Here is a 23,371-nt window from a genome sequence, read left to right on the forward strand (position 1 = left end):
ATGCCTAGCTTCCGCTTTTTGTTTAATCGGGCGGTAAAGACGTTGTCTTCTCTTGTTCTCTGGGTGTAGAGGTTTGTGCTCTGTGGGAGATCTCTACCCAGTTGCCTCTCAGTTTCCGCAAAGCGTTTAGCTGCTGTCATGATGGCATCCCATGTGGATGGCATGCCATCTTTACCCGGTAAGGTGCGGATGAGCTCTGGGTCGTTGGCGCCCTGAATAAAAGCAGCGCGAACAAGATCTTCGCTAATGTTACCCAGACTTAGCTTCTTCGAGTTGAAGCGAGTGATGAAGTCTGGCAAAGATTCATCTTTCTCTCGAATGCATTTGAGGATTGTCCAATGCTCCTCGGTATACTTTCGTTGTTGGCTGAAGTGTTGGCTAAACTTCTGTTGGAAGTCTGCCCAGTCGTAGATGTGGTTGACCGGTAGACGATCGAACCACGCTCTAGCTGGCCCAACAAGCGTCATTTGGAACATGTAACACCACGTAGGTTCCGTCCAATTGCTGACGGTTGCCCCCGCTATGAATCTGTTCAAATGATCATCTGGGTCAGATATACCATCATAAGTGCCGATGTTGGACATCTGTTTGGCACTTTTTGGGGCGATTGCTTCCGCAATGTCCCTTGCAAATTTGGACGTTCCCGCATTTGCAACAGTTGGTCTGAATGTGTTGGAGAAGTCACGTGGACTTCCACCTGTGTTTTTTGGATTGAAGGCTTCTCCAAAACGCCTTCTCGGTTGGGAGTTTTTTTCCTTACGCTTCCCTTTTGCCCTATGGCGAGGGTTCGCGTCGGTGTCGGATTCCTCCGAGTCATCGTCCAAGTATTCTTCGAATTCGTCAGCCTGTTGGACGGAACGCAAGCGTTCGTCCAACTCAGCTTGGAATTCCCTCTGACGTGCCTCCGCCCATGCCTTAACTTCATCGAGTGTTTGGCGGGGGAGTTTTGTTCGTTTCTCTAACTGGGTATCGGTGAATCCCAGTGAGCGATTATTTACTGCACTTGCCCCAGCTTGGGTAACTGGGGTAGTGTTCGTAAAATTTACTTCACTTGCCCCGGCTTGGGTAACCGGGGTAGTGTTTGTAAAGACTGTGTAGCCGGTATTCCCCCCAGTAGCTGGGGTTGTGGTTACCGGAATTTCTTTAACCATCTTTCCAGAAGTTTGAAAAAACTGAAAAGAAATGTTCTAGCTTTATGCACGGATGGCGCCAATGAAGAAACACTAACCGGACCCCGAGCAGATTACGGGTAACCTGGGGGTTAGATAGATGTTTCCCACAAGGGGTTAGACCCGGTAAAGATGGTTCTTCTGATAACCTGCAAAACAGACACCGTGAGCTTGTCACTGAGAAGGGGGGGGGGGTTCCTCCTTGTGACCACCCTCCGGCGTGAGAATCAGACTAGATTGCTCTTTAAATATAAATGTATATTAAGAGATTGCTAGAGCAGATATCAGGTATATTATGATGATAATATGATAGGATATGATAAGATCAGATGATAATACCATTTGGGGTATTTATAGCCGAAGGTAGGTTTCCAAGGAGGTGTGGCCGGCTGCAATAGTATTCCTGTTCCACCAACAGTGGCCTACGCACATGCCCTGCTGGTAGTTGGTGGGTAGGCAGCGGCTGATAGTGACCAGGCCTGCTGTGTACTATTCCTTTTCCACCAACTGCCGGCTATGCACGTGGTATGACAGGAGTTGGTGAGTAGGCAGCGGCTAATAGTGACATACAGTACAGGAGTATGCTGCTCGCCATACTGTTGTCAATAAGCTGTCGTATCTTTAGTCAGATCTTTTGCCCATACCTCGTCAGGTACAGTACAGAAGATCTTCCCGTATCGTACGGACTGGCTTATGGGCGGGAGTATTCCCCCTCCCGCCTTTGTGCGGGATTGACCCCGGCTTTGCTCATTCCTTCAGGTGACACTGAGTGATTCAGAGCTAAGTGCCTTGTGCGTGTAGCCTTGCTGCGCGGGTGGCCTTCCCTGATGGCTTGTATCCGCAGCTGCGGGAACAGGCAGAGTCCTTCACCATTGGGAGGCATTTCCTGCGGGAACAGCTTGCGTACTGCGCGTAAGGACGTCACGTCCCTGAGCATGGTTGGTCCTGCTGATCCAGTTGGTTTCTGCGCAGACGTCCCTCTTCAAGGTGAGTCTTGCGGGTCCAACTGGGCTCTGCTGGGACCTACCTCTTCATGAGGAGAATGAAGAGGATAATACTTTGTCTTGGGATAATTATTAGAGCACACTCAGTTATGTTGACTGTTAGTTTGTTAGTATTATATTATAGTTAGTTCATATTAGTTAGGCTCCTATAATAGGAGGCCATGGCCATGCTTCTATTCATTATCATTGATCGATCATAATAAAGCTTCTTACACATAGTTTTACATACACATACCTGAGTTATTTTACAAACCAATGTATAATCATCTTGATCTGTTTGTTTGTCTACTTGTACCTGACGCATATCCCTTCCATACAAAAAACAAGACTGATATGACTGCCCCAAATCCGAATCCACATAATACGGATTGCCATTCATTTTTATTATCAAATTCTCGGGAATTCGGTGCATAGTTTGGTACGAGTACAATTAAAGGAGCACAAGATCTGCTCAAAGGAAACCCGCATAATCTGTTGTTACCTAAATAGGAAGCATTCTCAAAAGTCTGAAATTGGTTACCCTTTGGGATTTGTCCTTTCAACTGATTGTATGACAAATTAAGGGTAGAAAGAAATGGAAGGCGTGCAAGTTCATGTGGGATCTCTCCGGTTAAATTGTTTGACGACATGTCTAATGATTCCAGTTGATTCAAATCTCCCAGAGATGATGGGATAAAGCCTGTGAGCTCATTATGTGATATGTTTAGAGCATACAGTGCTTTGAGTCGCCCAATTGTGTGCGTTATTTCTCCCGAAAATTTGTTATCTGAGATATCAATGGATATGAAAATTGTCAAGATACTAACTAACTCCATATCGACTCCTTTGGCTGTGACTGTAACTGTATTTTGATAGTAATAATCACTAAGCTGCAATACAGGGAAGCTGAGTGGCGTCTTACTTCCTTTGTGCTCCTCGGTCATCATAGCACGCCATTGCCAGAAAAAGTCTGCTGGAACGGTACCATTAAAACTGTTGTGAGATATATCTAGAATCTGAAGCTTTGACCATTTGTTGGTTTGGTTTTGACCACAATGGATGGAGCCATGGAACCTGTTGGATCGCAGAACAAGGACACGCAAATTGGTGTTGTTACCCAAACGACATGGATAAGTGTCATTAATCATGTTGCTCCCGAGGTTTAACACGTGTAACATTTTGCAATTGATAAGAGATGATGGAATCTCCCCAACCAAAGAGTTCCCATGCAGGTCTAGAGTGTTCAACTCACAGTCGCTAGGAAATCTTCCGCCGATTTGACCAGTAAGACTATTGTTTGCCAAGTTTAGTACACCAAGACTGCTAGCTAGTTCAATCAAACAATTTGGTATGCTTCCGTGTAACTTATTGTTTGACATATCAAGAACTATTAATTGCTTAGCATTGCATATGGTGTCAGGGATCACCCCAGTAACTGCATTAGTAGAAACCGAAAAGTAAAATGCTTGGTGGAGGTTTCCCCCAAGGCTTTCTGGGAGTGATGAATTGAAAAGATTGTTTGAATAGTCGATGTATATGGCGTATTGTGGGGGAATTGGGATCACCCCTCCAAGATGATTCGAATGCAAGTCAAGTATCATAATGTTGTGAAAACTATAAGGCTCTTCAAGGCCGGTTAACCTGTTATGAGAAAGATTCATATATGAAATATACTCGTTCTGATACCCAACTTCCCATATCCATGTTGGTATTTCCCCTTCCATTTTGTTGTTGGAAAGATCAAGAGTTCGCAATCTTGATTTCTTTCTTAGATTAGGAAACTTTAAAAGATTGCAAGAAGCCAACTTCAAGGTCACGATGTTTGGAAGATGATTCATGAGAGTGGCATTATCACCCATTATGATCGACAAGTTATTGAATGAAAGATCCAGAGTCGTTAGATTACTCAAACGATCTTGAAAGTCCGCTATTCTTATGGTCCCACCCAGGTTATTATATGATAATACCAAGACATTCAATTTTCCAAGTTCAAAGATAGATCTTGGAATTTCCCCTTCCAATTTGTTACTACTTAAATCAAGTGTATTCAATGAAGATAACGACGGATTACTGAAATTAGCAAGTGAACCATCGAAATTATTATTGTATAGCAGTATTTGTTGCAGTTTTGGCAAAGAGAACAAAGATGAAGGAATCATACCCGATAAACTGTTATGTGACAAATCGACATGGGTAAGATTCTTACATGTTTGAAATGACGGAATTTGCCCAATAAAGTTGTTTAAGGACAAATCTATGTACTCCAGTTGGGTTAGAACTTGTACAGCTTTCGGTATTTGTCCACTGAAATTACTCTCTGAAAGGTCAATTGTTGCTAAATTCTTTAGATTTCCAATAGATTCTGGTATACCACCAAGAAAATTCGTGCTGCTGAGCAATAATCTTTTAAGTGATCCATTAATTGGAAAATCGGGTAAGAAACAAGAAAGATTCTTATTAACCGATAAATCAAGAAATTGTAACTTCTGCAACTGAAGGACCTTACTGGGAAATGGTCCTAGCAAGTGACAAGAACCAAGATTCAAAACTGTCAGATTCTTTAAACTTGCAAAGAAATCAGGAACTGGTGCACTTAGGTTGTTTAGAGCTAGACGAATTACAGAAAGTGACTGTAATTTCTCAAGGGAATCATCTAATGGGCCTGAAAGTTGACAGTTTGACAAGCTTAATACCTCCAAATTACGTAAAGAGGAAGATAAACTCCGGCCCCAGTCTGATTTTTGTGATGATATATTCATGTTATCAAGATAAAGCCCTGTTAACCTTGTAAAGTTTTTAACAAGTGTATCCAGATTCGGGTTTTCAAGTCTTAGTGAAAGATTTCCGTATGAGAACAACGAAGAAAGATCAAGAATTTTCAATCTTGTCAGCTGCGATAACTCTCCAGGAATCTGACCCGAAAAAAATGAATTCGAAAGGTTTAAATACTTTAAACTTGCAAAACTGCCAAATCTTGAAGAAATCTGAGAGAAACTGAAGTTATTTGCAGCAAGATTCATGCTTTCAAGATTCTCTAAATCGAAGAGATTACTAGAATCATCGATTCCACCCGATACCATTTCGTTGCTCAAGTCTAGGCCGATAACCTGTCCGCTGATGCTGCAAGTTACACCTCCCCACGTGCAACAATCTGTGATATTTGGGTTCCAAGTAACAAGTTTTGTTGAAAGAGAAGAATTAAACTGAAGTGTCTTCTTTAATTGGATCAAAACTGAGTGTTGGTTGGTTTGACACTTTGCCGAAACCAGCATCGTATCAAGCCCAAAAAATATGAGGTAAAAGTACATCAAGTAGCTCAGAAAGCAGAGTCTGGTTCCCATTATAAGCCAGAATTTCTATACAAGAATGATTATTATTATAAAATGCAAAAAAGAAAGCGCTTTTTCTTTCTTTTTAGTTACTTGCGCAAATGTTGATTATATTATGTCTTTCATTTTTTTATCAAATATATATCTATATTATTCTATTTTCTTTTTCTATAATGTGTACATAATCATTCAACCTTGGGGGGCTTGGCTGAGTAGACTCACTAGTTGACTTTGGCGTTTACTTGGAAGTATCCCAGCTGGGTGCCTTGAGCAACATAATAAAAAAATATAATAAAAAATAAAAAGAAAGAAAGAAAAAAAAAACAATTGAAAAATCCTAGCTTTTACATTGTTGAGTGGTTGTATTGAAAAGTCCTAACTTTTAAGTAATTGAAAAGTCCAGACATGAAAAACAAGAACTTACCTAGTAATGAGCTTAATAGAATTGTGTGAATGAAAGTGTTCATACCAGAGTTGGTAAGTGGAGCGGATCCAGTTTCTGCCCACATGTTATTGGTTAGTGGCTCCACAACAGGCCCAATTTTGCTAGCCCATTTGATGCTATTTACACTACAAGCCCAATGCATGTTTATGTGTGGATAGCCCTGTATATTTTTTGTTGGCTTTTCAATTGTTTGGTTCAACACATCCTATAATAATGTTAATCTTTCTTATGTTGATTGCCTCATCATAAATATTATTTTCTAAAACTAACCTTAGTATTAAAAAAGAGTATTTAACGTGTCTGCCTTTTCAGCCATTGAAAAAGCTTAAGTCAACAAATTTATCCAAAATAAAGTTAAAATTAAAGATTTTGCATCAGACTTGGGCCAAGAGGTGTTCTACAAACCACAATTTGGCATATGCTTTGTTTAAAAGTAAAGATAAGTTTATTACAACCCAATGTAGAAAGTTTATGGTTTGGAAATCTTGCTATTTGGTTTTAGTACTGATTCCTAACATCTTAAAGTTATAAATATTGCCTTTTGATATTTCATCTTTCTCTGTCTCATTTGTTCCAACAGATCGAAGAAAAAAGTTTTTTCACATAGCTGCCTTTTGGTATTTTAATCCCATCCCCTCATATTCTATATATATCAATATGCTTTCTTCTATAAACTTTTATTAGAATTTAGTTGCAAATATCCAATGTGTTTAAACCGGATATGTTATAATATTTGTGGATGTTGTTAGTTTGATCAGATACAATGGGAAGCAAACCGGTTCACTTGAAAGTATTCGTCGACAAGAAGAAGAAAAAAGTGATATTTGCTGAAGCGGAACAAGACTTTGTAGAAATTCTCTTTAGTTTTCTCACTTTGCCTCTTGGAACAATTGCAAGACTCTCAAGCAAGCATGAAGGCACAAAGGATATTAAAGTTGGAAGCTTGGATTCTCTTTATGAAAGCGTTGAAAATCTAAATAATAAGCATTTCACAAACGAGCATTGCAAGATCGCACTTGTTAATCCAAACAGTTCTTTGATTTCTCTTTGCCAGAAGCTGAAAGTAAATCTAAACATCATGAACATGAAGCCGGCTGATGCGCGTGTCAGCGATACTCCTAGTGATTTGGTGTTTTTCAGGAAAAACGCATCGTTCATCATCACTGATGATCTTAATGTAATACCTGTCATGCTCGACTCAAGCGTCACACTCCTTAAATTTCTCGGTGTCGAATACATTGATGTGCTGGAAGAAAAAATCATTGACTTTGGCTTAGAAGAGGTATGGTTTTTGTTCCACTACAACAAGTATATGTTTTTATATAATAATTTTTGTATAAGTGACACGTCAGCCTCATCCAAGCGAGGTACAAAATAACCGTTCTAATTAATGTTCTATAATCGATCATTTCAGTTTTCAAGTCTACTCAAATGGTCGTTGGTGACAAATACTCCTTTAACAAATATGGTTCTTGGGGGAAGCAAGCCATGTTCTTGCTTCTTCTCATGTTCATCTTGCATCAAAACTTCTACAACAAGTAACTTACCTTTAATTGCACGTTACTCTTCTCAACGGCAAACGGTGAAACTACTGATACAGAAATCAAAGAAGAAGGTTTTATGTGCACAAGCAGACAACTTTTTTGTTGAATTGCTCTTTAGCTTCCTAACAATCCCGTTAGGCCATGCAAAGCGTTTAACAATGAATAACTCGTCTTCAACGGGCATAGATAATATGTATAATAGTATTTCAAGTTTGGGAGATGGAAATTACTTGAAATCGGAGGAAATCAAGAGCTTGTTACTTTGCCCAAAGCTCGCATCAAATTATCTACGTGTGACTGATCTACTGCCGGTTTATGACAAAGATACAAAACAAGGTAATTTTCTTAAGGCACAAGCTACTTTCATAGTGTCGGATGATCTTGAAGTAACCATCTCGCCGTCTATATCCACTATTTCAAAGTACAACACACTTGGCATTCCTGTTGGTGATATTGAGATTATGGAAGTATACATTGGTGAACAAGAAGTAAGTGTATATACATTGATATAGTGGGGGTGTTTGGGTTTGGTTTTAGTTCTAATTGTATATTGATATGATTATGCAGGCACTTTCAATTCTTAAGGCTTCTCTCACCTCAACATCAGCTTTAACTGACTGCCTCACCTCCTTTAAATCGCTGATTTGAAGCTTGAATTTGGTTTATTGATGGATATGGCTATAGTAATAAGCTGTGATTTATATTTTATCATTTGTAATGTGCACAAAAGCACAATATACTTAACTGTTTGCTATGGAATAATGATTGGTGTTAACACAACCAATTAACCCCACTAATGCAATTAGCATGCCTAGCAATTCAATAACTACTGCCATTCTGTTTTATACAAACCAAACCAAATGCCAAAGTGGCTAAAAGTGGTAACAATTGGGTTCTTTTTATATAAAATTTTCTATATAAAACAATAACAATAATCTCGTTATTTTTACGGGCAAGCAGCCAACTGGACTAGCGATGCACACGTCGCACTAGCTACGCCTATGTGGCCGCACGCCGCACACATGCCGAGTTGTGCCGGCCATCCGGGAGCCCACCTAATTATCGGTAATTAAGAATACAATAAAAATTAAAAAAAATAATAATTAAAATTAGACTTGACAGTTAGGTTGAAGTGTGGCGATATATCCCACTAAATCCTCACGAAGTTTTTTGTGTATTTTACGGTTGTGTATTTGTCATTGGCTATGAACCTTTTGTTCGCTACTTTCTTCTAATCCAATCGTTGCTTGATACTCGTTTTCGTGAAACTAACAAGCCGTGATATGGTCTAAAGCATACATAAATGATATAAATATTTCCTATACTTTTAATAGTTTTTAGGTTGGTTTTTATTTAATAGTACTCATTATTAGTTTATATTTGAATTTTAAGGTTTCAAATGGAAACGGACTAAAACAAGTAAATCAACTCAAATTGGCTTATTCTATGTATTAGTACATGATCAGTGCATTATACATACGCTTTATTGAAGTTAATTATACGGTAAATGCATTGGTATAAATCGTATAACATATACTCATTTATTTGAGAAACTATTTCATCAATTTTTGCGCATATTACAAATGGTTATAACATCTCATTTATTTATTTGAGAAACTCTTTCATCGTTTTTTAGTATATTATTAACTCCCTTGCAATACATAAAATTAACCTCCAAAAAATATATAAAAATAAAAATGAATAATGTAAACAACTCCGCAATATAGGTATATTCATAATTTCTATATTTCATCATCATCATCATCGTACTCAGTAAATCCCACCAATAGCAAAGCTATGGTAGGATCTGAGGAGGGTAAGATGTAGACAGCCTTACCTCTACCCCATAGGAATAGAGAGGCTGCTTCCGGTGAGACCCCCAGCTCGATAGTGGTTTTGCATCAAGACATAAGGCACATAACACTCAACCATTTGGACACCAGCTGATTGGTGCACGTACATTTGTCTTTCGGCCATCAACGACACCACATGATGCCTGATTAACCTTCCGACACTTTTAACGTTATTTTCACGAAAATAGTAAAATAACGTCAAAATTAGTGAAATTTCACTTTTGCCCACCCGAGGGTTCACACATATAAACATTATATGCGCGTACCACAAGCAGGGCGAATAATTTCTATATTTCAAATTTGCAAATAAGATACTGACTTGATGAGGCCCAAGTCAACAAACAAAATAATTAAATTTCAAATTGGGATAGGATCTATCTCTTGACTGGGCTGGACCGAAATAAAAGAAAACTAAGGATTAAAAGGGTTTAGAGTTGGCAATTAATTAATTGGGAGGCTACGGCTGATTTCTTCTTTAAGTGTTTCTGGTGTTTGTTGGACAAGTTATTCGGTTTGAAATCTTAATTTTTTATTATGTTTTTAAATTTCTTGTCATGAACTTTAACTGATTGTTTATTAATATGAGTAGATAATTTTTTTTTACCTAAGGTTATTGATGAAACTTAGCATGTAGTTGAATATTATTACTTGACTTCATGAAAATTTTAGTAAAACTTAAATTTTTGTTCATATATAATTATTATTCATGGTTTTTTTTGTGTGAGTAAAAATTGATAATTAAAAAGGTTAAAATCTAATTGGTTAACATGTTTTCTACGTACAAATAATTTTTTAGAGTTTGCTCCCATATTGGCGTGTTAGAAGTCGGTTGATTAACTGTGAATTAGTGGTTTAAGTCTTCTGTGTCTAAATTGGGGTTGCTACTTTGCTTCATGGTTGAATGACTATTGGTGTTTTCCATGACAATCAGTTCCTCTTCTCATTTGTCTCCAATAAAAGTTTTCTAACATAGTTGTTTTTTTAAGAGAGGTGTAATTAATCACATGTTCACTTTTTATATGTATTAAGTAAATCTAGTTCTGCTTTTATTAGTGTCATTATATTATTTCATAATAAACACTAACTTTTATTAAAATTTTGTTGCATTTATTCAACGTTTTCAGACCAGATATGCTATAATCTCTCTTCATGTTTTTAGTTTGATCAGATACAATGGGAAGCAAACCGGTTCACCTGAAAGTATTCATCGACAGGAAGAAGAAAAAAGTGATGTTTGCAGAAGCCGAGCAAGACTTTGTAGAAATTCTCTTTAATTTTTTCACATTGCCTCTTGGAACTATTGCGGGACTCTCAAGCAAGCATGAAGGCACAAAGGATATAAAAGTTGGAAGCTTGGATTCTCTTTATAAAAGTGTCGTAAATCTAGATAATAAGCATTTCACTGACGAGCAATTCAAGTTCGCACTTGTTAGTCCATACAATTCATCACTTTCTCTTTGCCAGAAGCTGAAAGTGAATATAAACAATATGGTGCAGGTTGATAGTGCCTGCGATTTGGTGTGTTTCAAGAAAAACACATCTTTCATCATCACTGATGATCTCAATGTAATACCTGGCATGCTCGAAACAAGCACCACACTCCTTCAATCTCTCGGTGTCGAATACATTAACTTGCTAGAAGAAAAAAACATTGATTTTGGCTTAGAAGAGGTATGATTTTTGTTCCACTACAACAAATATATGTGTCATATAAAATTCTCTTTATAAAAGACACGTCAACCCTAATGTAGACGGGGTACAAAATAACTGTTCTAACTAATATTCTCTAAATGTTTCAGTGGTCATTAGTGACAAATACTCCTTTAACAAATCTGGTTCTTGGAGAAAGCAAACCATGTTCATGTTCATCTTGCATCAAACCTTCTACTAAATTGTAGAGGTAGGGTATCAAAAAGACCCAAATACCCTTAAATACTATCCGCGGGTCATAGAGAACCCTCTTATAAACCACCCGCGGGACACTTGGGCCACCCGCATGTTACGAGTAAGGAGGAACGTTCTCATAAGACACGCAGAAGCATCCTGGCGTCCTCAAAAGTCATTCGCAAGACAGGACGTACGTCCGCACAAATAACTGGAGTACAGTGCCAGTAGGACAGCTGTCACCATTCAAATACTTTCTAGAAGAAAGGCTCATGATTCTTACTTGGGGAATACGTGACATACTAACCAATGAACAAAGGACACCTGACCAGGTTGTTATAACCATGCACATGGTCAGGGTGCGATCCATCCTATCAGCTGGTGACACGTGTCCAGGTTGTTATACCCATGTACATGGGACGTATAGCCCAACCTATCACAAGAAGACACGTGGCCAGGTTGTTATAACCGTGCACATGGTCAGGGTGCGATCCATCCTATCAGCTGGTGACACGTGTCCAGGTTGTTATACCCATGCACATGGGACGTATAGCCCAACCTATCACAAGAAGACACGTGTCCAGGCGGTTATCAAAGATCTTCTAGAAGAGGACAGCTGCCCCAATCATCTTCCATCATCCTTCGGCTATAAATACCTTGTCAAATGATATGAGGTATTCATTCATTCACTCACATATATTCTGACTACACTTAGTCTTTATACATCAGTACTTCCTTCATTACGAACGTTACTGATTCTCACGCTGGAGGGTGGTTACAGGAAGACCCCCCCCCCTCTTGTCCTTCCTGTAACGAGACTCACGGTGTCTGTTTTGCAGGTTCCAATCACTGGACTTTAGAAAGCCTTACTCATATCGTGGTAGTAGTTATCGTATTGTACCCTGTGGACTCACTGGATCCAGGACCCATACCCGGGGAGTGGATCCTTGTTTCTTCATTGGCGTCATCCGTGATTTGTGTTAGAACAGCTATAGTTTTCGTTGGTTTTTTGGTTCGTTTGATATGAGTAAACTTCCTGAAGGGCCGACGGGAACCCCTGCAACTGAGTCATGTGTAACTAACATAGAAGCACCTCCAGGTCTTATTGTTTTTGCACGCATTACGACTCCAAGTGGCCGTACTCTTGAGCGAGTCACAGCCCCAGGGTCACGGAACATTGACGTAACACATGGGGGTTTTACCCTAGAGAACGTCACAGCACCAACCGGTACCCCCCCCCCCCCGATATGGGACGGACCTCGGCACCGGAAGGTTCTAATTTGGGTAATCTCAGACGGATTACGTAAGAAACTCGCCGAAAGCGGTCAGTGTTGGATCTAGAAAATGATTCAGGTGATTCTGACGTGGCGAGATCTCATAGACGTAATTCCATATCCAAAGGAGCATTGACTCCTGAAGAGTGGCTCCATGTGCAGCAACAAAGTTTGGTGGCTAAATACGAGCGTAGAAAACGTAATGAGCAACTTCACGCCCGCACGTTGGATTATGAGGAATCCCCTAGGGGATCTCCTTCTCCTCCACCAACAGTGCGAGGAAGTCAAACCATTCAATAGACGGAACTAGAGTTTGGCGAACTTCCGAGGCTGCGTTCTCGTCCTCGCATAAATATGCGGATGCCATCTTATTTAGATGAGTTTGACGGTTACGATTCATCCTACCACCCGGGAGATTATAGTATGTATACCGGAGACAGTAGGATGAGTTCTCAGGCAAAAAGCAGCCGCCCGCATGACATAGTCCGCCATACCGAATACCATAGCAATGCGGAACGAGACTTTACTAAACCATACCGCCCCCGCGGCCTTCGCTGAAAAATCAAAGTTCATAGCAAGTATTGCCACAACACCCTTTCCCGTTAATGCTAAGATACCTACATCGGTGGGTAAGTATAATGGTATGACTGATCCAAGTGATCATCTCCAAAACTTTATTGCTGTAGGTGGTGTTAGTGGTTGTACGCTGCCTTATTGGTGTCACATGTTCGCATTGACACTAACAGGGGCAGCAAGAGAATGGTTTGAAAAGTTACCCAACGGTGAAATTTCTAGTTGGGACGATCTGGTGAAAAATTTTTCCCAACACTTCAGTCAACAGAAAAAACATATGCGAGACCAATCAGAAATTTTGGATGTTGTTCGCCGCTATAACGAGTCCATAGAAGATTTTATCACCAGGTTCAATGACGAAAGTTTGAACATCGGTGGAATCAGTAAAGACATGCTTCGTGGTGCCTTCCGCAAAAACGTCAAATGTGACGATTTAGTCCGCACGCTTACGGGCAGAGATGGAATGCCAAAAGAATGGGACGACCGAATGACTGCGGCAAAGGTGTATGCTAATACTGAGAAAACATTGAGGAATGGTAACACGAAACAAAAATTTAAAGTTGAGTTTCAGAATCCGAGACCTAATAGACCGGCGAAAGGCCCTATTTGGTCAAGGCTTCAGCCAAGTGCGGAAGCATCAAAACCATTTAACGCAAGATCCCTCATAGGCAACAAGAACAAAGCGGGATCTGTAAACCGAGGTCCCAACAATTGGACTCCTCTTTCAAAGACTCTTGCTGAAATTCTCACCACAGAGAATATAAAATTTAAAAAGCCACAGCCATTAACAAGAAGATCATTCTTAGATGCTACTAAGCACTGTTCGTATCATGACGACATTGGTCATAATACGAATGAATGTAGAACATTGAAAAATGAAATTGAGACGGCTGTGAAATCTGGAAAACTCAAACACTTGGTAAAAAGTGAAAAACCAGACAATGGAAAAACACCTGTTCGGGACATCCAAGGCCCGAGTAAGAAACAAATTAAAGATTTGAATGTTCATATGATACAAGGAGAGTTCCATACAGGGAATAAGAGAAAAAAATCTGATGATGAAGAATGGAAGAATGAACCAGTGATCTTCCCTCGAATTAAAGGAGGCCCGAACAATAAGAACCCCCTGATCATCACTGCTCTCTTCGGACACTATCGTTCTCATTACGTCTTCTTCGACACCGGCAGCACATCAGATATCATGTATGAACAATGCTTTGATCAGCTTGGCGAAGAAGATAAAGAGAGATTGAAACCCATCCACGCTCCAATGTCGGGATTCGGAGGAGAAATAATGCATCCGCGGGGTGTAATTTCATTCCCAGTCACCCTGAGTGATGGAATTCATTCGAGGACCGAGGAACCCGAATTTCTGGTTTTGCCAGCAACATCAAGACATGATATTATCCTTGGACGAGAAGAGATTGGTGATTTCAATGCTCATCCGTCCACAGCACACGGTGCAGTAGGAGTCCCAACATGTACTGGCATCGCAATAATTCATGTTAACAGGCACTGCTTTGCAACCGAGAGTTCAAAACCAAGCAAGATTCCAAAACAAGCTTTGAGAACTGAACCGGAAAAGTGGGTCTTGAACAAAGATTTCCCTGATCAAACTGTAACAATTGGACCTGCTATCTCCGAGATAGTGCGCGCTTTCTTGAAACAGTTATTATCAAAGAATGTTGATGTTTTCGCATGGCAACCTGCGGACATGACGGGTGTCCCGCGAAACATTGCGGAACATAGACTAAGGGTAAACCCGTTGTTTGCGCCAATTGTTCAAAAACAACGTAAGATGGGTCCGGAACAAACAAAAGCAATGAATGAACAAGTCCAGGACCTCTTGCAGGCAGGAATCATTCATCCAATTCGTTACCAAACTTGGGTTGCCAACCCAGTTATCGTCCCCAAAAGCAATGGGGCATGGCGAATGTGTATCGATTTCAAAGACCTAAATAAAGCATGTCCCAAGGATTGTTATTCTTTACCTGAAATAGATCTCAAAGTTGATGTTGTGGCACCATTCAAATTCAAGTGCTTCTTGGATGCTTCCAAAGGCTACCATCAGATCCGCATGGCAGCAGGTGATGAGGACAAAACAGCATTTCGTACCGATCAAGGCACCTTTTGTTACAAAATGATGCCTTTCAGACTAAAAAATGCGGGACCCACGTATCAACGATTGATGGACACAGCATTTAAAGGACAAATTGGTCGAAACTTAGAGGTGTATATGGACGATCTTGTAATCAAAAGTGTTGAGGAAGATCATATGCTGGGAGATATTGAAGAGACTTTCGAAACATTGAAAGTTATTAACATGAAGCTAAATCCAGCCAAGTTTTCATTCGGAATGGAAGAGGGAAAATTTCTGGGAGTGATTGTCACGGATGCGGGCTTCAAAGCTAATCCAGACAAAGTTCAAGCTATAGCCCGCATGCTTTCCCCGTCCTCCCTCAAGGAAGTTCAGACACTCAATAGGCGTTTGGTTTCTTTGAATCGATTCTTGGCAAACCATGCAGCCAAATCTCACCCATTTATCTCAACACTAAGAAATTGCCTTAAGAAAGCACATTTCAATTGGACTGCGGAAGCAAAACAAGCTTTTTTGGAGGTTAAAAAATGTTTGATGGAGCTGCCCACATTAACAGCACCCTATGCGGGGGAACCTTTAACGTTATACCTATCAGCGTCAGACATCGCCATTGGGGCCGTCCTCCTGACAGATCGAAAGAATATTCAAACACCGATCTACTACGTCAGCAGAACATTATCGGACCTGGAAACAAGATACTCCATGCTTGAAAAACTTGTTTTAGCACTGGTCTATGCTGCCCGACGCCTCCGCAGATACTTTCAAGGGCACCCCATCAATGTTTTCACCGGATACAAGCTCAAAAATGTTCTCAGTAAGCACGAATTATCTGGCCGACTGGCCAAATGGGCCATCGAACTAGGTGAACATGCAATAGAATACAAACCTAGGCCAGCAATCAAAGGGCAGGTGTTGGCGGACTTCGTGACAGAAGTTCCGCATCACAAAGAAAAAAATGTTTAATCGAGCAACAACCACAAGCACCTCCGGAATTAGGACAAATTTGGTCCTTATTCACGGATGGAGCTTCAAGCAATGAGGGATGTGGCGCAGGCCTCAGGCTGGTCAATCCCGAAGGCCATGAGTTTACATATGCCATAAAGCTGGACTTCAAAAGTACCAACAACGAGGCAGAATATGAAGCTTTCTTGGCAGGCTTGCGGATAGCCAAAAAGCTCGGGGTTAAACATTTAGAAGCCTGGGTGGATTTCATGTTGATTGCGGGACAGATCAATGGTACATACGAAGCAAAAAACGATATCATGGCTTCATATGTGTCACAGACAAAGGATTTGATGCTTCAGTTCTCTTCTTGCAAAGTCATTCATATAAAGAGAAGTGAAAACAAATCAGCGGATGCTCTCAGTAAATTGGCCTCAACGAACTTTGAACATTTTTCCAAGGACATCCGCATTGAAGTATTAGATCGCCCGTCTGTTCCGCAACATCAGGTTTTAGTGATCCAACCAGGAGTAGAATCCTGGATGACACCCATTATGGCATACTTGTCATCTGGAGCACTTCCGGAAGGAAAAGCAGCGACCCGGAAGATAAAGCACAAAGCCTTGAACTATCAGACTCTTGATGGTATTTTGTACCGGCGTTCTTTCCTCGGACCACTACTTCGATGTGTGGATGCCGAGGATGCGAATTACTTAATCAGAGAGGTTCATGAAGGCATTTGTGGTCTTCAAGCGGGTCCGCGGATGGTTGTAGCAAAGATAATGAATGCCGGGTATTACTGGCCGGGGATGCATATGGATGTTGTACATGAAATCAGAAAGTGTGATTCATGTCAACGCCATGCTCCTAACACGCTTCGACCAAAAAACTAGTTATTCCCAGTCACTTCATCTTGGCCGTTCCAGAAATGGGAGAAATGGGCAGTTGACATAATGGGACCTTTCCCTGAAGCCCCCGGACGTATCAAGTTCCTGATGGTAGCCATCGACTACTTTACAAAATGGGTGGAGGCCAAACCAGTTGCTTCTATAGAAGCATCGAGTGTTAAAAAATTATTGTGGGAATTCATCATATGCCGTTTCGGCCTCCCTCTAGAGCTCGTTAGTGACAACGGGACACAATTCGCGGACAGTGGGTTGCAAGAATGGTTAAAAGAGTTACACATTTCTCAAATCTTCACCTCTGTAGCCCACCCGCAAGCGAATGGTCAAGTCGAAAGAACAAATCGGACGATTAAAGAAGGAATCAAAATGAGGCTGGGAACAAAACGAACGGGATGGGTGGATGAACTGCCCCATGTACTATGGGCCTTCCGCACTCAAAGGAATTCCAGCAATTCCAAAACCCCCTTCAGTTTAACATATGGCACAGAAGCCATGATTCCCGCCGAGATTGGTATCCCATCCGCCAGAGTCCTTATGATTGAAGATAACGATCATGAGCTCCGGATGAACCTCGACCTCCTCGAGGAGAGGAGGGAAATGGCATCGATCCGCGAGCATAATTACAAACGGCAATTGCAAAAGTATTATGACTCGCGGGTTCAAAGATGTGAATTTGATGCTGGAGATTATGTCTTCCGCAGTAACGAAGCCTCAGGGCAAGAGCCTCCGGGCAAGTTGGCCCCTACATGGGAAGGACCTTATAGAATCCAGAAAGTTCTGTCTAAAGGTGACTATAAACTAGAAAGGTTGGACGGGACAGAGGTCCCTAGAACTTGGAATAGGGCCTAACTGAGGAAATGCTACATTTAGTATGTTTATCTTTTGGCCTGCGCGCCTAACTAGAAGTTCACAACATTTGTAATTTCATTTCTTGTAAGTTGGCTTATGCCCTAGATATGAAAATTTTCATTTCAGTCATTTGAGACTTGTATTATTACTTAATCATTTATTGGCATACAAAGAAGATCCTACTAAACACTTATATTATGACAAAATAAACAAAGTGTAACGGATGCAAAATTAAAACTTCTTTATATACACAAATGGGATTACAACAAAAGATCAAGTTACAAGAAAAAAGAAAATTCTATCTATGGCACGGCATCTTCGTGTTCCACATCGTTACCTCCAACGTCTTCAACATGGTCTTCTTCTTCTTCTTCTTCTTCGTTACTTCTATCAAGTTCAAGAAGAGTCTTTAGTCGCTGAATGCTATCCTCTTCGTCAGCAAGTTCGGATATCTGGTCCGCCAAAGGAAATTTCAAAGAATCAAAGTCCTTTGATTTCTGTTTAAGAATGGCAACAGTATCCTGACCAGCCAAAACGTACTCCTCAGGAAGCTTGGAAGTAGAACCAAACTGATAACCTTCTTTAAAGCCCAGTTGGCGACCAGCTTGCTTCGACGCTTTGAGGAGGATAGCAACACAATTCCCAAGTTCGTCACTGGCCCGTACATCGGCAATGACCTTATAAGACAGTTACACATAAGTAACTCTAAAAATACTGGGAATATTTATGATTAGTATGAGACACATACCTTGGGAATAGCCTCCGCCAACAGCCATTTTTGATCCGCCTTGGCCTGAATAAATTCCATTTTGTGTTTGGCACATTCTAAGGCTTGATCACGGTTTCTGGCATTAAGGTCAGCCAAACGCTTTTCTTTGGCCGCCGACTCAGCCCGAATGGTCTCCAACAACTTGGCTTGTTCAGCCATCATCTTAGACTGTTCATCCAGCTGTTTCTGGAGAGTGACCTTGGCTTCCTCGGCAATAGACCGAGCAGTTTCTTCCGCCTTCAGGGCCCGACTGGCTTCCCTAGCTTCATTCATGGCTTTAAGGGCTTCTTCTTTGGCATCGGAAGCGGAGGCCGCTAGCTCGTCCCATTGCTCAATCATCGTCAACCAGTCCCTGGTTATTTCATGGGTGGTGGAAATTGTGTTCGCCAAATAGTAAGAATGAGAGTTCATCAACTCTTGGCGCACACTAAGACGACGCCTCTATTTTTCACCGCGCGGGAGACACTCCCCCAGAAATTCAAAACATGTGTCCACGTTACCGAATGTCGAATCCCGACGTAAGGACCAGTTAGGTTGATGAAGGGTGGGGTCCTTCTCCTCAGGAGTAGGAGAGGTTCGGGAATAATAGGGGAACGTGCTTATGCCCCCTTGATCCCTGAATTGGTGTACATTGTATGAAGGTGACACCTTAGTGTGAACAGCGGTGTCCGCCTTCTTATTCTTCAACGGAGAGTCGTCCGTCACAACAACCGGGTCCTCAGCAGTATTAGGAGGCGGCGGTGGCGGGCGAAGAGGTGAACTTTTCAATCCGGAAATACCCTCGGAAAGATTATACAGGTTCACTGAAAAACACTAACAATGATTTAACATCACAATAAACAAAGAGAAAAGGGAAGTAGGAACTTTGCATACCCAGCGAAGGGTTCTCCGCATCAAGTTGTTCCAATCGTGCTTCCAAGGCGGAAGGTTTGGTCTTTTTTGACTTCTTCTTCTTTGGAACATCCTTTACAGGATGAATTTTCCGCTTGCCCGCCGCCTTGGAGGCGCCCGCATCAACGGTCGGGCGTTTACCCTAAGCAGTAATATCATCAGGTCCCGGACCCTCGACTTCTGCAATGGTGTCAGCATCATCTGGGCCCGTTGATTGAATAGTCGCGGCTCGTTGACGGGTGAGACCTGCAGTTGAGCCCATAATTTTGTTAACATCAATCGAGCATATTTCTCCAGACAGTGACGACTCCTCGCTAGACGAGAAGAGCACAATCACTCCGCTGGAACTAATAGCAGTCACAGGTTTGGGTTTCAAAGCGCCCTCACCTTTCTGGATGCATTCTTTAACATATGTCTCACCTTTGGCATACATCGCCTCGGAAACTTTGGGTTCCAGGCGGAAAGCTGTGGGAAACACAAAATTAGAACGGGTGCGCTCAAGAAAGGACGCATCCCTTTTATCGATTGGGCGGCGCACCATCATTCCCCCCTTGCGATCCAACAAAGTGCTAAAGGCGGAACCTTCACCTACGAAAAGCAAGAAAACAAATTAGAAAATTCTTAATGACAGAACAGAGACAACAACAAACTTACTCTTGTCGGTCTCCTCGTAGTACGGTTCCAGAGTTGGAAATTGCCACAATCGGCTCATCCTCGCACTCACCATTGCCCCTTTTCATGGATTGGGTGCATGGGAGTCGGTGTGGATATCAGCGTTTAATACCATGCCTGATCTTCATGGGCAGAGACCACAACCACTGGCATAGCCTCTTTCGCCTTCCGTTTATGCATCGCGAAAGGAATAACATCCTCTCGAATCCAGAAAAATTTAGGTTTCCAGCCATGGAGGCTACCGAGCCATTCCATGCCTATAACCCTCTTCTCCACAGTCGCGAAGCTGTACCATCCGTCACGAAAGGTCATCTTGTAAAAAACGGCGAACATGCCAACAGTCGGTTCAAGGTCGTGGGTCTGGCAACAGAATTCGAAGTGTCGAATCCTCAACATCCCTAAGGGATGAATCTGGGAAAGATGAATCCTATAAGTTGTCAAGACCGATTGGACAAATTTGGTAATCGGAATCCGGAAGTTCCCTGTTGTAAAGTGGTCTATGTATACAGCTATTTTCTTTGAAGGCGGACTAGTAGCAATAGAACCACTAGCAGGAAGTTCTAGTTCCCACTCCGTCGTCAACCCATAAACATTGACAACATCATTATAGTCTTCTTCTTTAAGACAAACGGCAACCTCGTCGATAGTAGGGGTACTCTTCTTCTCTTTAGCCATTTTAACTCCACAAAGATCAAGAAAGTCACAGAAAGAGGAAGAGATATTAAAGAAAAATGAAAAACTTCAAACGTTTGAAAGAAAAGAAATCTGAAAGTGATAAAGAGCAAATAGAAGATACAAGGGCCATATTTATACTCATCGCAATTAATGCGATTCATAAAGCGCCAGAGGAGAGAGAAACCGCGGACCGACAGACGACTGGCACGTCAGGCGGGAAATTCAAGATAATGAAAACAAACTGTCGGCAGCGTCATATACGTCCTGTCAGTTACCCTCAAGAAGTTTCTCTCTCCGCCACGTCACTATAGTTATCCAAAACTTTCAAATATTTCAACAAAATGAAGGATTCAGAAATTCCTCTCAGAATTTATTAAAAACAGCAAAAAGATCACAAGAAGTCAAAAGAAATATTCTTCATTAATGATCCAAAAAACATTACAAGAAGGAAAGAAAACTTTTTACAAGTTATAGAAACAGTAAATCTATCCTAAGGGTTTGAAGCGGACGGGTCTTCCGGAGCCTTCACAGAAGTATCTTCCAAAGAATCATCCTCAGAGTCTTTCCCAAGATAGACCTTCAAAAGTTGTAGGCCATCATCTGCGGATGCAAACTCCGGAAGCATTTGCTGAAGCGGAAACAATAGGTCATCATGTTCCTTTACCCGCGTAGCTCGGGCTTTCTTGACATCAACTCCATGAAGAGGATGATCTCTGAATGTGCGGTTGCTCTGAGCATACTTCATCCCTTCATGAAAGCCCACAACACGCCCAAGTGAGGAAGAAGCAGACATTGCATTGGCAAAGCTGTCATTTAGCTCCTTACCTCCTTTGATATGGCGAACAACCTGTTAAGACAAAAACATAAGTCCCCAATATCAAAAGGTACGAGTGAAACAACAAATGATAAAGTGTGACTTACAGTATCAACTCCCCGAGTAAGGAACCATTGACGGTCCTGTTCCGCACGCTCGGCCCGCGCTCGGAACTCCTTTGATTCCGCGATGGATTCCTCATGAGCTTGGAGGAGGGAATCATAAGCAGTCTGGATTTCAACAGAACTTTGATCCTTAAGTTCAGCCCGCTCCTTCTGCAGCTTTAGCTCCGCTTCAAGATCGTGAATTCGCACACCTTGAAGGGAAACTTGGTTTTCTAATGAAGTATTAGCCTCTTGAACACGAGCCAATTCATCCCTTTCCCTCTGAGCTTTAGCTCGAGCAGCCTCAAGAAGGGAATTTTGCTTTTCACAAGCTTCTTTCCATCGTCGGGCAGCCTCAGCATTGCGATCCTGCTCGTTTTTCAAGGCGATTTCCGCATCAGATTGTTTCCATTTGGCGGTTTGGGCAGCAACGCGATGCTCCTCAGCCTCCTTCCTGGCAATCTCAGCCGCCCGACGAGCTTCCCCACCTTCCCGCCTAGAGTACGCCACTCACTTAAGACCTCCTGGCTACCGGCTAAGGCATTAGCCAGATGATAAGCAACATTTGTATGAAGGTCATGGCGGGAAAGATCACGCTGATATGCCATCTCAGCAGGGGGTGTGCAATGTTCAACAAATTCCATACAAGTTCTCGGTTGGGAAAACCGAGAACCATTGGTAATGCCCCATGGAGGGACAAACAACTCGTGTTTGTCACCCAAGCCCGTATCCCCGTAATAACGGGAACCCGAGGGCTTAAGGCGAGCCGGGGTGGAAGAATACTATTGAGGAGGACGTTGGCGTGGAAGCTCGTCAGTCTGAATATGATCCTCCTCAGCAGCAGGACTGTCTTGCTGATCACCACTACCACCCCCACCTTGAAACAAATAATCAAAACGGGTATCACGGCCGGACTGATCGTCCGGACCTCCCGTCGAAATATCAATCGGAGGAGTAGGCATCTCCTCATCCATAGTAACCCCAGCCTGGGGGAAAGTTGGCTGATCCTCCACGTTAGCAGCATCAGGCGGAGTAGATGGTCTATCCTCCGCCCCTCCCCTTGAAAAAGGGGATGATGGTTTCTCAGTATGAGTAGTGGGTGTTGATAACTTCTCAGATATATCTTCACTAAAAATCAACGGATCTACACAACAAGATTTATACTTAACAAAATACTAATAAAAAAAAATAATAATACAGTATTTAAAGGCTGGAATGTACCTTCAACAGTGTCAAGACGGTCAGCAAGGCTATACTGAGGCTTCTTGGGAAAGTGTATTTTCCGTTTTTTCTTGGACGGTCCCGCCTCAGAGTCCGCAGCCTTCTCGTTCGTACGACCTGTCTGGGAAGCTAAGAAAACTCTCCTTTGCTCCAATTCTGCCAATAAATGTGAGACAGAGGAAGGTTCAGAAGTATCGAAATCCTCTTCTTCGGAGGCAGAAGACATAGAAACATTACCACAGTCATCACTTGACGATAAGATGGCAACTATCCCGTCCGAAGTAACGACAGTAATAGGAGGAGGGTTTAGAATATACGCACCTGTTTCAAAGGTGGCATTTGAGATTACAGGTTCAGCCCGAACTTTCTTCGGAAAC

The 23,371-nt window shown here is 41.8% G+C and overlaps 2 protein-coding genes across 5 annotated transcripts in view; one reads left to right on the forward strand and one right to left on the reverse strand.

Moving 5' to 3' along the window:
• Nucleotides 1–2,436: 2,436 nt before the first annotated feature.
• On the reverse strand, nucleotides 2,437–5,493 carry LOC143570567 (uncharacterized). Its single transcript, XM_077056189.1, has one exon. It carries the CDS (start codon nucleotides 5,491–5,493, stop codon nucleotides 2,437–2,439), a length of 3,057 nt encoding a protein of 1,018 aa, XP_076912304.1.
• A 996-nt stretch (nucleotides 5,494–6,489) lies between these two features.
• LOC143570572 (uncharacterized) overlaps nucleotides 6,490–23,371 on the forward strand; it is a 28,377-nt gene continuing 11,495 nt past the window's right edge. For 2 of the 4 annotated variants that reach the window (XM_077056194.1, XM_077056193.1), the window contains exons 1-3: nucleotides 6,490–6,543; nucleotides 6,676–7,208; nucleotides 7,341–7,958. In XM_077056194.1, coding sequence (XP_076912309.1) covers nucleotides 6,690–7,208; nucleotides 7,341–7,958 — 1,137 coding nt within the window. In that variant the 5' untranslated portion in view covers nucleotides 6,490–6,543; nucleotides 6,676–6,689. Of the gene's footprint in view, nucleotides 6,544–6,675; nucleotides 7,209–7,340; nucleotides 7,959–8,037; nucleotides 8,321–23,371 lie in introns of those variants that run through there. The other 2 variants (XM_077056196.1, XM_077056195.1) reach the window with 2 other exon arrangements.

This window comes from Bidens hawaiensis, unplaced genomic scaffold (genome assembly GCF_021521415.1).
Source record: "Bidens hawaiensis isolate Kalapana, Puna unplaced genomic scaffold, B.hawaiensis_p1.1 tig00025010_1, whole genome shotgun sequence".
Classification (NCBI taxonomy): Eukaryota; Viridiplantae; Streptophyta; class Magnoliopsida; order Asterales; family Asteraceae; genus Bidens; species Bidens hawaiensis.